We start from the raw sequence: 15,522 nt of genomic DNA on the forward strand, positions 1-15,522 counted from the left end.
GCTCCAGCTAATTCATAATTGCACACTAGGTTTTTGTTATCCAAGCTAAGAGAAAAAGCTCATAGGCAATATAACAGTAATTAAACAGCCATACCCAATGGTCACTTTTCTTCGCTTAGGTCCTTAAAAAAATCAACTATTTTATTAACTGTCCTATCAACATATCAAGTATTAAAATTCAGCTTACTGCTTTAATTCCCTGGCTCTCACTCTTAGAATAGGTACTGTTTTCCCTTTTCCACCCCTTGGGACCTCTGCTGTCTTAGCAATAATTATCAGCACAGGCACTAGCTCTGCATGTTTCTTTAGCACTCCAGAGTAGAATTAATCAAATCCGGCAGACTGGAATACATTCAAATAGCTACACATAATTTAGTCTATTTCTTCCTGATTCTTTGCCAGGACTTCATCCATTCCACTTTTTAATCTGCTGCTGCATTTTGTCTCCTCTCTGTTAAAAATGGAAGTTAATTTAAAGATTTCTATGCTTAATATCCCTTCCACTAACTAAACCATGGGTGGAATACTGTGCACTTTAAAACAGGGGTCTCAAACATGCGGCCTGCGGGCCGCATGCGGCCCTTGGAGCTCTTCCCTGCGGCCCGCGGAGCTCCCCCAGTTACTTCCTGTCGCCGCCAAACTCCCCTCACCCCCGCCCCCCTCCCCGAGTTATTTTCTGTGCCTAAGCTCCCCGCGCGCTGCTCCCCAATGTTTGGGGCCGGGTCTCTCCCCTGGCCCCACCTGCCGCCCCCACGCGCCTCCCCCCAGTGTCTCCCGGCCCCCACTTGCTGCCCCCTCACCGCCGGGGAGCCTGCCCGGGAGCTCACGCTGACTCCACTCTTCCGCTATGCCGGCTTCCGGCATCACCTGCTGCCGCAGGGTCCTAGCGCCCCCCTGCACTAGGGCCAGGGCAAGCTGCCCTTCCCCTGCACTTCTGCCCTAGTCCTGAGACTCTCCAATGCCCCGAGCCTCTCCAATGCCTCAAACCCCTCACCCTCAGCCCCAAAGCCCTCACCCCTGCACCCCCTCCTATCCCCAAACTCCGTCCCAAAGCCTGCACCCCCACCCCCTGCCGCAGCCTGGAGCCTGCACCGAGCACAGAGCCTGCACTCCAGACCCCCTCCCCCACCCAAACTCCCTCCCAGAGCCTTAGGCAGTAAATCTAAGTGCGTGTTTTGTCCTTTGAGTGAGGTGCATTACTGAGTGTATATATTTATTAAAACTGCTTGGAAATGACTTCGTCAAAAAAAAGAACACTCATGGAAGAAAAGAGTTTTCCAAGACAAATGGGAGAATTTTTATTTTTTCACAGAGGTAAAAGATAAAATTCAATGCCTTATTTGTCAGCAAACGATTGCTGTTCCCAAGGAGTATAACGTGCGTTGGCACTATGACACGATGCACCGTGAAAAATATGATGCATTCACCGGAAAAATCCGAGAGGAAAAAGTTCAGCAACTTAAAGCAGCATTTGCCAAGCAAAGAAATTTATTTTCAGGGATTAACAAGTCTAGCGAAGATTCAGTAAGAGCAAGTTTTGTGATAAGCGAAATGATAGCTAAATCATCGCGACCTTTTACAGAAGGCTTATTCATAAAAGAATGTCTTATGAAGGCCAGTGAAATTTTATGTCCTGATAGGAAGAAAGTTTTTGAAGGCATAAGCTTGTCTGCAAATACAGTTGCCTGCAGGATAATGGATTTAGCTGATAATGTGCAAAAACAATTGATTCAAATGGCAAAAGACTTTGAAGTATTTTCAATTGCTCTTGATGAGAGTACAGATGTATCAGATACCGCACAGTGTGCAGTGTTCATTAGAGGTGTGGACTGCAATTTGAATATAACTGAAGAATTGCTAGACTTAATGCCACTGAAGGGTACCACAATGGGACGTGACATATTTCAAGGATTGAAAGAGTGCATTGAAAAAGCTGCGCTGTCATGGAACAAACTCGTATCTTTGGCTACGGACGGTGCACCATCAATGTGCTCTGAAAACATTGGTGTGGTTGGATTATTGAAGACCAAACTGAACAGCCTCAATATACCAGGAATTAGCTTCACCAGTATACATTGTATTTTGCACCAAGAAGCCCTGTGTAGTAAAAGTCTACAAATGAAAGAAGTTATGGATGTAGTTATTAAAACTGTTAATTTTATACGTGCACGAGGGCTGAATCATAGACAGTTCACTTCTTTTCTAGCAAGTATGGACAGTGAATATGGGGAACTTCTGTATCACACTCAAGTTAGATGGCTGAGTCGTGGAAATGTTTTGAAGCGTTTTTTTGCACTTAAAGAGGAGATTGATTCCTTCATGAAAATGAAAAACAAGGAGGTTCCACAGCTTGCTGATTCCACTTTTATCTGCAACCTTGCTTTTCTAACAGATGTAACTGATCACCTGAATGCACTGAACTTGAAACTTCAGGGTAGAAAACAGGTAATAACACAGATGTATGACAGTATTAAGTCATTCAAAGTCAAGCTTACTTTAGGGGGGAAACAGCTGACTGCTGGCAATTTGGTCCATTTCTCAACTCTGAATTCCTTAGGAAAAGTTGAACCCAAATCCTTGAAAGAATATGCAGAGATCATTTCTAACTTACACAAACAGTTTGATGTGCGGTTTAAAGATTTCAAGGCACTTGAACCACATTTTCAACTTTTTTCATCACCATTTGCTGTTGAAATTGACAATGTTGCAGAGGAAATGCAGATGGAGTTAGTGGAGCTTCAGTGTGACACGATTTTGAAGCAGAAGTATACAGATGTTGGAATTCCAGAATTCTACAGGTTTCTTTCACAAGAAAGATTTCCCATGTTATTCTCTGCTTCTGCAAGGATAATGGCAATGTTTGGAAGTACATATATATGTGAACAGTTTTTCTCTTCCATGAAGATTAACAAATCTGTGTTAAGATCAAGGCTCACTGATGAACATTTGCAAGCAACACTGAGATTGGTTTAGTCTCAGGATATCAAACCTAATATTGATGCTCTGGTTGATGCAAAACCCTGCCAGCTAAGTGGCCAAAAATGAAATGACTGTCAAAATTAGCACTGATGTTTCACATTACAGTTAAAGAAGTTAATAAAAAAGTTAATAAATTGACTTTTAATAGCATACTATATTTTAATACTATACTACTATATTACTCTTCATTTTTTTTTCTGCCTACCTCCAGGCGCTTCCCGCCACCAAGCCGCCAAACAGCTGTTGGTGGCGCTTAGCACTTTCCAGGAGGGAGGGGGGGGAGCGGGGAGCCGCGCGCTTAGGGGAGGAGGTGGAGAAGAGACAGGGCAGGGGCGGGGCCTCATGGAAGGGGTGGATTGGGGGTGGGGCCAGGGGCAGCAAGGGGGCGTGTCAGTGATGCGGCCCTCGGGCCAATGCACTAGTCCTCATGCGGCCCTCGGGGTCATTTGAGTTTGAGACCCCTGCTTTAAAACAACATTTTTAATTTTTGTTTTTCCCTCCCCTACATAGTCCACTGGTATATCTGAATTGACTGAAAATATATTTGAATATTTTTCTGTATCATCACGGATGCCAGCAGCTGACATCATAGGATGATGGTTTAGCATGATTTGGGTCCTGTCTTCACTATCAAATGAAAGCTCTGTAACCGGGTTAGGGGACAACTATGTTATCACTGAGCACTTTGATAATTTACTCATAGCACAGGCGGCCCTAACTCACTTCATCATTAACTACCCGGTTCAACATTAATAGAAAGTAAAGCAAAGACAAATACATTATAGATTCTTTTGCACTTCACACTTGAAGAGCAGATCTACACTAGCTTTACTATTCTTTCCTCTTAACAGAAGCAATCAAACTTCAGAAATCTGCAGAAGAGCAATTCTCCTCCAGCAGACTTGGGCAAGCTCTAGAAGGGAGTGCTTGATTATAGCTCAGTCACTAAACTGGTGAATCTCTTAACTGGCTAAGCTGTAAGGCATTCTCTGGTAATTCATTCTCCACTGCAAGTAATTTATGCAAAATCATTTATATACAGGATAGTCATAATAAAATAAATGTTCTGATAAATTAATGTGACCTAAAACATTGCAGGAAAAATCACAATTTAAATACATATTGTTAAGATTAATAGTGTTCATAAATCCAAAATTTGCACTCTAATAAAATATAACCCTTGCCTTAGATTTTGAAATAATCTACAAGGGATACCAACACTTTCATCATTTGAAGTTTCAGTCATCAAAACTTTAGGTGACAAATGATTTAATCACTCAACCAGCAGGGCATCAAGTACAAGTGTCAAACAGATTTGACAACGAAGAGCCCATCAAATTAATTTGTCATCAAAACTATTTGTAACGTTAGCTGATGTTTCTACTAAAAGGCACAGTGGTGAAATAGTGAATAATGTTGAGATTTAAATCATTACGCACTGGCTTTCAGAGTTTTAAACACTATTGACTGACAAGGCAGTTCACAACTCTCAGAATCACTTTTTCAGGCCACCTGCAGATTCAGGAGGACAACAATGTTAACTTTTCTTACGGTTTACTTCATAGCTACCACAACATTAGTGATTTAAAGAATATTAATAGCAATCATCAGGGCTAGAAGTGATTTTTTCTTTAAATGAAAGCTTAAATTATAGAACATTTGACAACAAATATATGGAACTACAAAAATATTGAAGGCAATCATTGCAACAGAGACAGAAAGAGTTATTACTCATTATGTGGACAAATGAAAAAGAATTGACCCATAAATAAACTTTAACATTCTCTGAATTGGCTACAATGTAGAAATGAGGAAGTTTATCAATCAAAAAACAAAAACTGCAAGAATTTATTTTCTGGAGGAATCTAAGAAACCTAGAAGCACCACAACAGTTTTGTAGGTGTCCATTTTAAACTGCTTATAACTTGGGCTAAGTGACGTAACTTTGAGATTCTCTGAAAATTTGTTTTATACTCAAACAGTAAGTGCCATCAATTGGGGAAGAATACATTGTTTAATGGGACATAACATAAAGGTTTAACTTCTGTGTGCAAATCTCAGCCCAATTTAAGGCTTTGCCTACACTAGCACTTTTGTCGGTAAAACTTTTGTCAGTAAAGGGGGTGAAAAAAAATCACCCTCCCAACCGACGAAAGTTTCACCAGCAAAAGCACTAGTGGACAGCGATATGTCAGTGGGAGATGCTCTCCCGCCAATATAGCTACTGCTGCTCGTTGGGGGTGGTTTAATTATGTCGATGGGAGAGCTCTCTCCAAGCAGCTACATGGGAGATCTTACAGTGGTGCCACTGCAACGGTACAGTGTGCCACTGTAAGGTCTGTAGTGTAGACATAGCCTAATTGTGCTAGTTATAAAGTATAAATTAGCACTTATACATCATCTTTATGTCAAACCACTTTTATAAATACTCCGGTGAATTAAGTATTATATTTAGGGCTGTCGATTAATCACAGTTTAACTCACGCAATTAACTCAAAAAAAATTAATTGTGATTAAAAAATTAATCACAATTAATAGCAGTTTTAATTGCACTTACAACAACAGAATACCAATTGGAAATGTATTAGATCTTTTTGGATGTTTTTCTACATTGCTGTAACTGAAATCAATATATTTGAAAATGTAGAAAATATCCAAAAATATTTAAATAGATGGTATTCTGTTATCATTTAACAGTGTGATTAATCACAATAAATGTTTTTAATTGCTTAACAGCCCTAATTATATTCATGTTCTAAATGGGGTAATTGAGGCAGTTTATGAAGCTTGCTCAAGGCCATGAGTGGTGTATGCCAGCGCTACAGTTAGAACACCATTTATTACTAACACACTTTCTTGCTCATTCACATTCTTGGATAGTATCTCATTTCCCTTTTGATTGTGTTCTCCTTTCTCCCTCTCCTCTATTTTTTAACTATTTCACTTCATCAGGAGGTGAAATTAAATCTATGCTGATGACTTCATTTCCACATAACCACCATCTGTGCACCAGAATTAACATTCTTATTATTTGTATTACTGTAGTGCCTGGGAGCCTTAGTCATGGCCCAAGACCTCCTTATGCTGGTACTGTACAAAGCGGTATTGTACAAATCTGACTTCAACATAAGAACACGAAAAGCAGATGTGCTGCAAGATTAATCTTTGCAATTAATTATTTAATAATCAGCACATGGAGAAGAAAACAATTAAAATATGGAAATTAAGTGGATCTAGTTTTAAGAAAGATAGATTTACACATTTCCTGCCTCTGTACCTTCAGTATTCAGGTTTCACTTTAAGGTATCTGAAAGTAACTGAGCCACTTCCTTATAACTTTGCAGCGATGATTATCATAGAGGGGAGAGGAGAGGCAGTTCATTAACACCATCGCCACCACCACCACATGCAGGCAGCTACTGCTGTGACTTGGGCCAGCATACATGAGTTTCCATCCATTTGCCAATCACAGGTGAGCACCTGATTACTTCAAGGAGAGAAGGGGAGACAAAGGAAGGAAGAAATGGGTGAAACTGGGTAAACATATGCCAGAGTGAGTGTTTATAAATGAGAGGGAATGGATGTGGCAGAGAAAGAGAGGAGAGATGGGCAAGAGCAAGGGAGGGACATGAAAAAGGAAGCAGATTAGACTGGAGACGGAGGGAAAAGAAGACAAAAGCTACATAAGTATATGAACAAAAACTAAGCAGCAGCAGAAGTGGTATACCTACAGACGGACTGGGTGGCTCATATAACTGTTGATAGGATAAAGTAACCCTTTTCTTCTTGCTCACTGGTTCAAATACTGTCCTGGTCAGTAATGACCAATAGCTGTTACCATTTGACAGTTCAATGACTCACTCCACGTATATAAGAACATAAGAATGGCCATACTTGGTCAGACCAAAGTTCCATCTAGCCCAATATCCTGTCTTCCAACAGTGGCTAATGCCAGGTGCCCCAGAGGGAACGAACAGAACCTGTAATCATCAAGTGATCCATCCCTTGTCACCCATTCCCAGCTTCTGGCAAACAGAGGCTAGGGACACCATTCCTGCTCATCCTGTCTAATAGCCATTGATTGACCTATCCTCCATAAACTCATCTAGTTATTTTGTGAACCCTGTTACAGTATTAGCCTTCACAACATCCTCTGGCAAAGAGCTTCACAGGTTGACTGTGCACTGTGTGAAGAAATACTTCCTTTCATTTGTTTTAAACCTGCTGCCTATTAATTTCATTTGGTGACCCCTAGTTCTTGTGTAATGAAGAGTAAATAACAGGCAAATATGAGGTAGGCTCCATTCAATGCCTAGTCTGAAGATCACCATATCACAGCTAAAACCTTTATCAACAGAAGCACAGCACCAAGGAATGAAAGGGACTGATGAGTAAGCCTCACTCTCAAATGGTCCTTCTAGATCAAAACTGAGGCACATTGGTGGGGAAACATGGGAAGTGGTCCCTACTACTACACATGGTGTAAGTTACAAGGATAAACAGACTTACAGATATGGACATCAACCCTAGCACTTCTATTCTGCACTACAGTATACTTCCTTGGCTATCTTTCTGAATGTAAACCACAACTAATTTACAAAAATAGTTTATACACAATTTCTCTGAAGCTACAGCTAAGATGCAAGCTACTCCAGTAGTAAGTTACACTGCAAAACTTTTTGTCTTCGTGATGGGATGTCTACCCCACACAAGGCTTGAAAAGATTAAGGTGGCCTAATAGGCCAATTAACTCCCTTGGCTTCACCTGGAGGAGGAGTCAGGGAGCAGGGGTTGATTAAATAAGGCTCAGCTGTGCAGGAACAGGAGGGTCCTGTATAAAGCACAGAAGCAGAGAGCAGAAGGGGGATGCAGAAAGGTAGGCTGCAGTCACTCCCTGAGAGGAAGGAGTTGAGAGGCTGGAAGCCAGGAAGATAGGAGAAGGCTCAGGGGGAAAGCAGCAAGGAATAGATGTGCAGACCTTAGCTGCTGATTGGATGGCCCCTGAGCTGGAACTTGGAGTAGAGGATGGGCTCAGGTTCCCCTACTACCCACTGGGGAGGCTGCGGTTCCTGGAGCAAGAGAGGTCCGCAGGATAAGAGGACAATTGGAAAGACACCTTCAGAGATGGGGTGGGTGCAAAACCTGGCAGAACTAATCCCCAGCATGGCCAGGAGGTGGCACCACAAGCAGTGAGTGCACTCCGTGACAACTTGGTAGAGTCAATTTGAAAAGTTACAACTGGCCTTCAAAAAACCTTTTCTTTAACTGCTTGATTTATAGATTCTTGCAGTGTTTAATAGCTTATGGAGCTTAACCAATCTGACATTGCTACACTCTTATTTCCGCAACTGCTGGTCAATAGTCAAGAATCCAATTGAAATCAATTATCTTTTCATCCACATAAATTATAGCAGTAGAAAAACAAGCTGATATACTATCACTAATTGTGCAGCAATCTTATTTCACTACGGTAACCATGACTGAAGATTTGTAGTAGTCTGCAGGGTTTTACAAAAATCAGGATGAAATAAATAGTTGCCGAATTTAAAAGGTCTGAAGGGACAACCAGATTTTTCCAGTTTGACCTCCTATATATCACAGGTCACCAGTACCACCCAGCACCTGCACACTAAATCCAAGATGTAAAATTAGACCAAAATATTACAGCTTACAGGAGACTAAATTGTTATGTGCCATAGACAATGGGAGGGACCAAGGTGCAGCAATGCCTGAGGCCTCTGCAACGGCAGGGAATTCTTAAAGTGAGATGCATCCTAAAACTCCCAGCAAGGGTGGCAATGGATCAGCGTTTTTGTGGCGCCAGCTGTCAGTACCCAGCCCAGTTCAGGGAAGCCAATAATCCTCCTAGAAAACCAAATTCCGTAAGCTCATACTTGAAGAATCCCAGTATCGCCGCTTCCAGTAACCTTAAGAATGTGCAATCCCGCGGGTTCCATATCATTGGGCCCACATGCGGAGTCTTATAACTCATCGCTGAGGGTTTATCGACAGCCAAGTGACACTTAATCAGTGCTCTTGTTCATCAACATGCTATCGATATGATCTGCATACAAGAAATCCCAGCAAGTGACCTCCAATCCATGCTGAAAAGGAAGGAAAAATCAACCCCAAGGTCACTGCCAATCTGACCTGGGGGAAAATTCCTTCCTAATCCCATGTGATTAATTAGACCCTGAACATGTGAGCAAGAACCAGCCAGCTAAGCATGTGATAGAGACAATGCTCACTGACACCTCAGAAAACTGGCCCTCTCTGTTCGGTGTCACATGTCTAGTCATGGCCATCTCTGATACTTCTGAGGAAAGAGACAGACAGACAAACAAAAAACTACACACCTAGGATGTATTGGGGGGGAGGGAAGGAGGAAAACATTCTTTCCTGACTTTTAGGTGACCATCTGAAGAATGAACTTTAGGAACACAAGACACAAGATGAAATTCAATAAGGCAAATGCAAAGTACTCCACTTAGGAAGGAACAATCAGTTGCACACATACAAAATGGGAAATGACTGCTTACGAAGGAGTACTGCGCAAAACGGATCTGGGGGTCATAGCGGATCACAAGCTAAATATGAGTCAACAGTGTAACACTATTGCAAAAAAAGTGAACGTAATTCTGGGATGTATTAGCAGGAGTATTGTAAGTAAGACACGAGAAGTAATTCTTCTGCTGTACTCCACACTGATTAGGCCTCAACTGGAGTATTGTGTCCAGTCCTGGGTGCCACATTTCAGGAAACATGTGGACAAATGGGAGAAAGTCCAGCAGAGAGCAACAAAAATGATTAAAGATCTAGAGAACATGACCTATGAGAAAAGATAGAAAAAAATTGTGTTTGTTTAGCCTGGGGAAGAGAAGACAGAAGGGATATGAGAACGTTTTCAAGTACATAAAAGGATGTTACAAGAGGAGGGACAAAAATTGTTCTCCTTAACTTTTGAGGATAGGACAAGAAACAATGGGCTTAAATTTCAGTTTATTCCCATTTTTTCTTGAGCCAACATTGTCCTTTAACTTAAATAGCTCTTCACTCTCTATGGTGTTTACTCTCCTGATGTACTTATACAGAGTAACCATATCCCCCCTTTCAGCCTTCTTTTTGAGAGACTAAACAAGCCAAGCTCTTTTGGCTTCTTCTCACAAGATAGGCCCTTCATTCTCTTGGTCATCCTAGTAGCTCTTCTCTGCACCTGTTTCAGTCTGAATTAATCTTTCTTGACCATGGGTGGTGAGAATTGTACACAATATTTCAGATGACATTTAACAGGGTGGGTCATTTGTAAGATCTGGCAAAAGAATGAAGAATTCATCTGAGTCACTCTCAATTCAGGAACTGGAACCCTACATAAGGATGTAAAGTATTTGCTTCTGATTCAAGCTGGCTTCTTGTTAGCTCCAGCCAGGATATAAGGTTTTGTGTATTTTTCTGGGACACAGGCAATCCAGCAGGAGAGCCCCAAGAACAGCTGAACTTGTGGAGAAGTCTGTGGCTGAAATTTGTTGTTGTTGTTAATGGAGTTATCAATAAAGCCAAATCCTAAAAAGGGATAATTTAGGACTCCATGCAGTGTGTGCATGCTCTGTTTAGAGCAGGGTGCCAATGGTGCCTCTTACAATTTGTTTTTATTAAAAATAACCAAAAAAATTTCCTTGAGTGCCAAGACAGGCCCTGAAAACAAGGACTGTTTTCAGGGACGCAGTGTCATCCTACTGGCTACTGATTCCCTCCTACAGCAACCTCTTCCCTGCAAGAGAAACAGGATTTTAGGACAATGGAAATGAGGACTGGGGTTGTAACACCATTTTCAGAAAATCCCATTGCTATTCACTTTGTATCTCTTTTCTCCATTACTAGACGAGAAGTCTTTGACAGGGAGCAACCCTGGTGCTTGCACCAGGAGCGTCTGCTGGTCCCACATTAAGTGCAAGGCCTGGCTATCATTTCCATGTACATTTGGCAGACTAATTCTGAGACACCAAGCCTATGGAACAGACTGGGTGACTCAAAATTGGATTCCATCACAAGTGTTAGGCCATCAGGAAATAATGGCCAGTAAATTTTCCTAAAAATATCACATTATAGCAAATTGGTGTTGGTATTCTCAAGCTATACTTCACCAAATGTTTTGATGCTAATAGCAACATCCCATTGCTAGTAATAAGGAACCAGTTGGAAGAGAGAGGGAGGAGACCTTCTGAAATATTAATAATAAAATGTAACACTGGTTGCCAGGATCTTACCAATCTCCCTCTTCCTCTTTACCCTTTCCTCAGTGGCATCTATAAGAAAAAGCTAAGAAGCAGAAGTAGTATAAAGTATGATGTGAAATTGCCTCTATTTCAAATGAGTGGAACAAAATCATCCATACGGTATTATACCGGGAAAACACTGCATATCCCAACAGGATAGAGTACACAGTTACACCACAGCTCAAGAGTAAACAGGGATGGCTCAGCTTGCTTAGGCAAAGGAGAAACATTTCTTACAACAGCACTTGTCTCTTGCAGAGTGACAACAAGCGAGGAAATATCTGCATTAAATCACCTTTATAATACATCATCTATCCAGTAAGAAAAAGCAACATCTGGAGGGCAACCAACCAACTGCATAGTTCATACATGTTTTAATTTATATAGTGGGAACCATAAACTACATTGCATGCCAATGTCTGATTTCAAAGGCTGTAATTAAGCAGCAAGGTATAAGTACCCAAACCACAGGAGAGTTCTATTATGCTGTTAAAGGCTTCTGTTTTTCCCCCGGTTGTGGTTACTTTTACTCTTCACAGCCATAATGGAGCAAATTGCTGAGATTTTAACAAAATTATGGGAAATATAATTATGTTTAAAAAAGTAAGCAAAAGGAGGAAGTAGAGGACTTCACTATTCCAGTGTTTCTTAAGTGTCGTCTTAGAATTTCTCCTGTAGAAAATGAGAAAAATATTCAGGCGTTACCTGATACAATCCTATTCAGAGAGTGTTTCAGCTGAAATTTTCCTGAAACATGTGTGAACATTTTGATGATAAAAAAATTAATTAAAAAAAACACCACCACATCAACAGGGAAGGCTGTTAAACCTAGCTAGAAAGAGTTCTTTCACCTTAGCAATCAGCAAAAGAAACTGACCATACAGTATGTTCAATACAATAGACCAGGGGTTGGCAACCTTTCAGAAGTGGTGCGCCGAGTCTTCATTTATTTACTCTAATTTAAGGTTTCGCGTGCCAGTAATACATGATAACGTTTTTAGAAAGTCTCTTTCTATAAATCTATAATATATAACTAAATGATTGTTGTATGTAAAGTAAATAAGGTTTTAAAAATGTTTAAGAAGCTTCATTCAAAATTAAATTAAAATGCAGAGCCCTCCGGACCGGTGGCAAGGACCCAGGCAGTGTGAGTGTCACTGAAAATCAGCTCTCAGCACGCGTGCCATAGGTTGCCTACTCCTGCAATAGACTGTTTTCTGTTGGCTGAGCCCAGAGTAAGATAATGTCCCTTTTTGCATTTTCCTGGAAGAAAAATCTGAGCTTCTCACTGTGAGAACAGCTGCTTTATAGAGTTTCAAATCAGTAGTTGAAACATACATAAATCCAACCCTTTAGAGAAGTAAACAGTTTCTTCAAAATCTATTTTGCAGTTATAGCACTCAAAACAACCTTGAGTATTACTGATAGTGATTTTTTAAATTCACACACTAAAAAAAAAAAAAAGCCACCAGTTGATTATATATTGGAAAAATTCCTCAGAATTGCCTGATTTCTCCTTCTCCTCCCATCTCTTTTTCAAGTGGGCAGCAGTCATGGATAATTACACCCATATGAGGGAGTGACCTATTAGGGGATTGGTTTCTGATAATGCCATAATGTGCTAGACACTTTCTAAACAGAATAAGGAGGAATATGCCCTGCCCAAAGGAGCTTACTACCTAAAGACAAAAAGTCAATGCAAGGAGAAGGGGTTCAAAAATTACTTCAGTGATCAAGGTGGTGATTTGCAGGGCTTTGGTAATACAAGGTTCAGTTATAATACTACTTTTTAAATTAAAGACAAGTTATTCATAATTACTCTTCAAACTTATATTTACAAGTCAGCTAGAAACGCCATCCGCTTCATTGCAGAAATGGGTCTTTGGGAAATACATGAATGTGAATAAAGCAATGAATGAACTCAGAAGAATGTTCCTCACATAGGAAAGAACATGAATGAAGCCACTGAGATGTGTGTGCGAGAAGCTGATGAATGAATGGACAAGACTAACATCCTTGGTGGAGTACACGAGGCGGTGGGGGGGGGATGACATGAAAAAACAAAGGCAGGTAGTGGAGAGGGGCTAAGTTATGTACGGCTTTGAGAAGTGTGACAAGCTTGAACCCGAGGCACTGGGGAAGAGGGAGCTAGTGCAGGGACTATGTGGGTTAAAACAATAGGCAAGGAAGATATTTCAGAGACAATTTTTGCATGGTGTAGAGGGGGCAATGTTGGTGTTTGGAAAACTCAGGGAGTACAGTGCTGTTGCAGCCACTGAGCATGAAATAACCTTATTTATTTATAACCCTCATTACTGCGAAATTAGTTTCATTTTTCCACAACTCTTAAAGTTTATTTTTTTCATTTCCAACTTACAGACCACTGAGGAACAAAAAAATGTAGTTAGTTCTAGTCTGAAAAAGGCCACTATAAAAAAAAAAGGCATATTCCTAACTCAATCAGTCTGCTCCGTGTGTGTGTTCAGAGTCACATTTGCTGACTTTAAGGATTAATTATTTGTAATGATTAATTTAATGAGAAATTGATTCCTTTTTACTCCAGTTAGCAGCGATGAAAAAGCAGCAGGATTTTGTTCCTTCTTGTACATCAAACAGAACTGTTTGAGTTCATTACTGGTTTAGCTAGTTACATGTGTCTTGGCAGCCACTATTATACATTTATAGCACCAGCTCTCCCTCCTTGCCCACACCCACACTCACCCTTATGAAGACAGCCTTCAGGTGATCTCAGTACACCACAGTAGTGCACTCCATGACTAATCTCAGTCAGCACCCCCCAAAGTCAACAAATTCTCACCTCAAGCTTTAGAACATCATGCTGAAGTTTGCGCTGGAACTCTAAGAAGTTTGAGATTGTCAGCTTTCCTTTCAGATCTGATCCAAAAAAGTATGTCGTCAGGGCAGAGTTGAAGCCAGTCTTTAGAGTATTTCCTGTAGTAGAACGATCTCTGTGACGCATGCCCATGCTGGTTTGGGAGCGAATAATGCTCTGGACCTAAGCATGAAAAAAAGTAGTTAGCTAGGAAAATGGCATCACAAAGAAATACTTGTGATGGCCAATGTATCACTGTTAATTGTGCCAACTGGCTGAAGTGTTACTCTTGACCATTTTGTGGCTGTTAAGTCTGTAAAGTGGTTAGCTGTCCAAAGAAGAGTTACTTTGTTACTTCAGGGCATAGGGTGGCTGGATCTAGATTTTTTTCCCAATCCTCAGTTTAAAAAAAAAATCAGTTACATACATTAAAAACGTGGTTGTTACCTTCATATTTTAACCAGTTTGGTGCCCCAGCTGACCCTGTCCTGCAGGGAACAGTGTTACCAGCAAAAGCACTAGGGAAGCAGAGTCACTTGTAGACAACGGGGAGCTTATCTTTTGAAAAGCAGCAGGCAAGAGCCCAAGATATATTGCATGGGATATGGGCAATGAACAGCTGTAAGCTTGTCTGCACCCACCAAAGAACATGGTTGCTTGGCTGGGAGAAGTATGTCCCAGCCCTCAAGAAAGATGACCAGAAGGAACACTCCTGAGAAACTCCGTAGACCAGTTACAATGAAGCCAATTGCGTGCTGCATTCAAAGACTGTCAGAGCGGTAAATAATGAGAACAGGGCAGTCATACAGAGCGACCTGGATTGCTAGGGTATCTGGACTCATACAAACAAAATGTTTTAATATAGTCAAATGTGAGGTCAGACATCTTGGAACAAAGAATGCATGCCATGCCTCTATTTGGAGAGCAGCAATTCTAGAAAAGATTAGGGATGGTAGCAGAAAAACTATTCAATATGGGTTCTCAGTACTGCACTGTGGCAAAAAGGACTACAGGATTCTTGTATGATAAACAAGGGAGTAGGAAAGTGATTTTATCTTTGTATATGGCATTTGATGAGACCCAGTACTAGTGTCCACATTTTCAAAGGATGCTGAAAATTGGAAAGGGTACAGAAAAGAGCCACAAAGGATTAGAGAGATGGAAAAAATGTCTTATAGCATGAGACTTGAAGAACTCAATCTGTTTAGCTTATCAAAAGGAAGATCAAAAAGGTGACTTGATTATGGTGTATGAGTACCATGCCTGGGAGAAAATACTGGGTACTAAAAGGGCTCTTTAATCCAGAGGAGAAAGGCATAACAAAAACCAATGGTTGGAAGTTAAAGCCAGATAAATTCAAATTAGAAATAAGACACAGTTTTTCAAGAGTTATTATCTATTGGAACAAACAATGAAGTGGTGGATTCTCCATCTCTT

The 15,522-nt window shown here is 40.8% G+C and overlaps 1 protein-coding gene across 5 annotated transcripts in view; it reads right to left on the reverse strand.

Annotated features, from left to right (window-relative positions):
* MICU1 (mitochondrial calcium uptake 1) overlaps window positions 1-15,522 on the reverse strand; it is a 248,343-nt gene that overhangs the window by 60,634 nt on the left and 172,187 nt on the right. For all 5 annotated transcript variants that reach the window (XM_045025877.1, XM_045025876.1, XM_045025878.1 and 2 more), the window contains one exon: window positions 14,071-14,268. In XM_045025877.1, coding sequence (XP_044881812.1) covers window positions 14,071-14,268 — 198 coding nt within the window. The remainder of the gene's footprint in view (window positions 1-14,070; window positions 14,269-15,522) is intronic.

Source organism: Mauremys mutica, chromosome 7, assembly GCF_020497125.1.
Source record: "Mauremys mutica isolate MM-2020 ecotype Southern chromosome 7, ASM2049712v1, whole genome shotgun sequence".
NCBI lineage: Eukaryota > Metazoa > Chordata > Testudines > Geoemydidae > Mauremys > Mauremys mutica.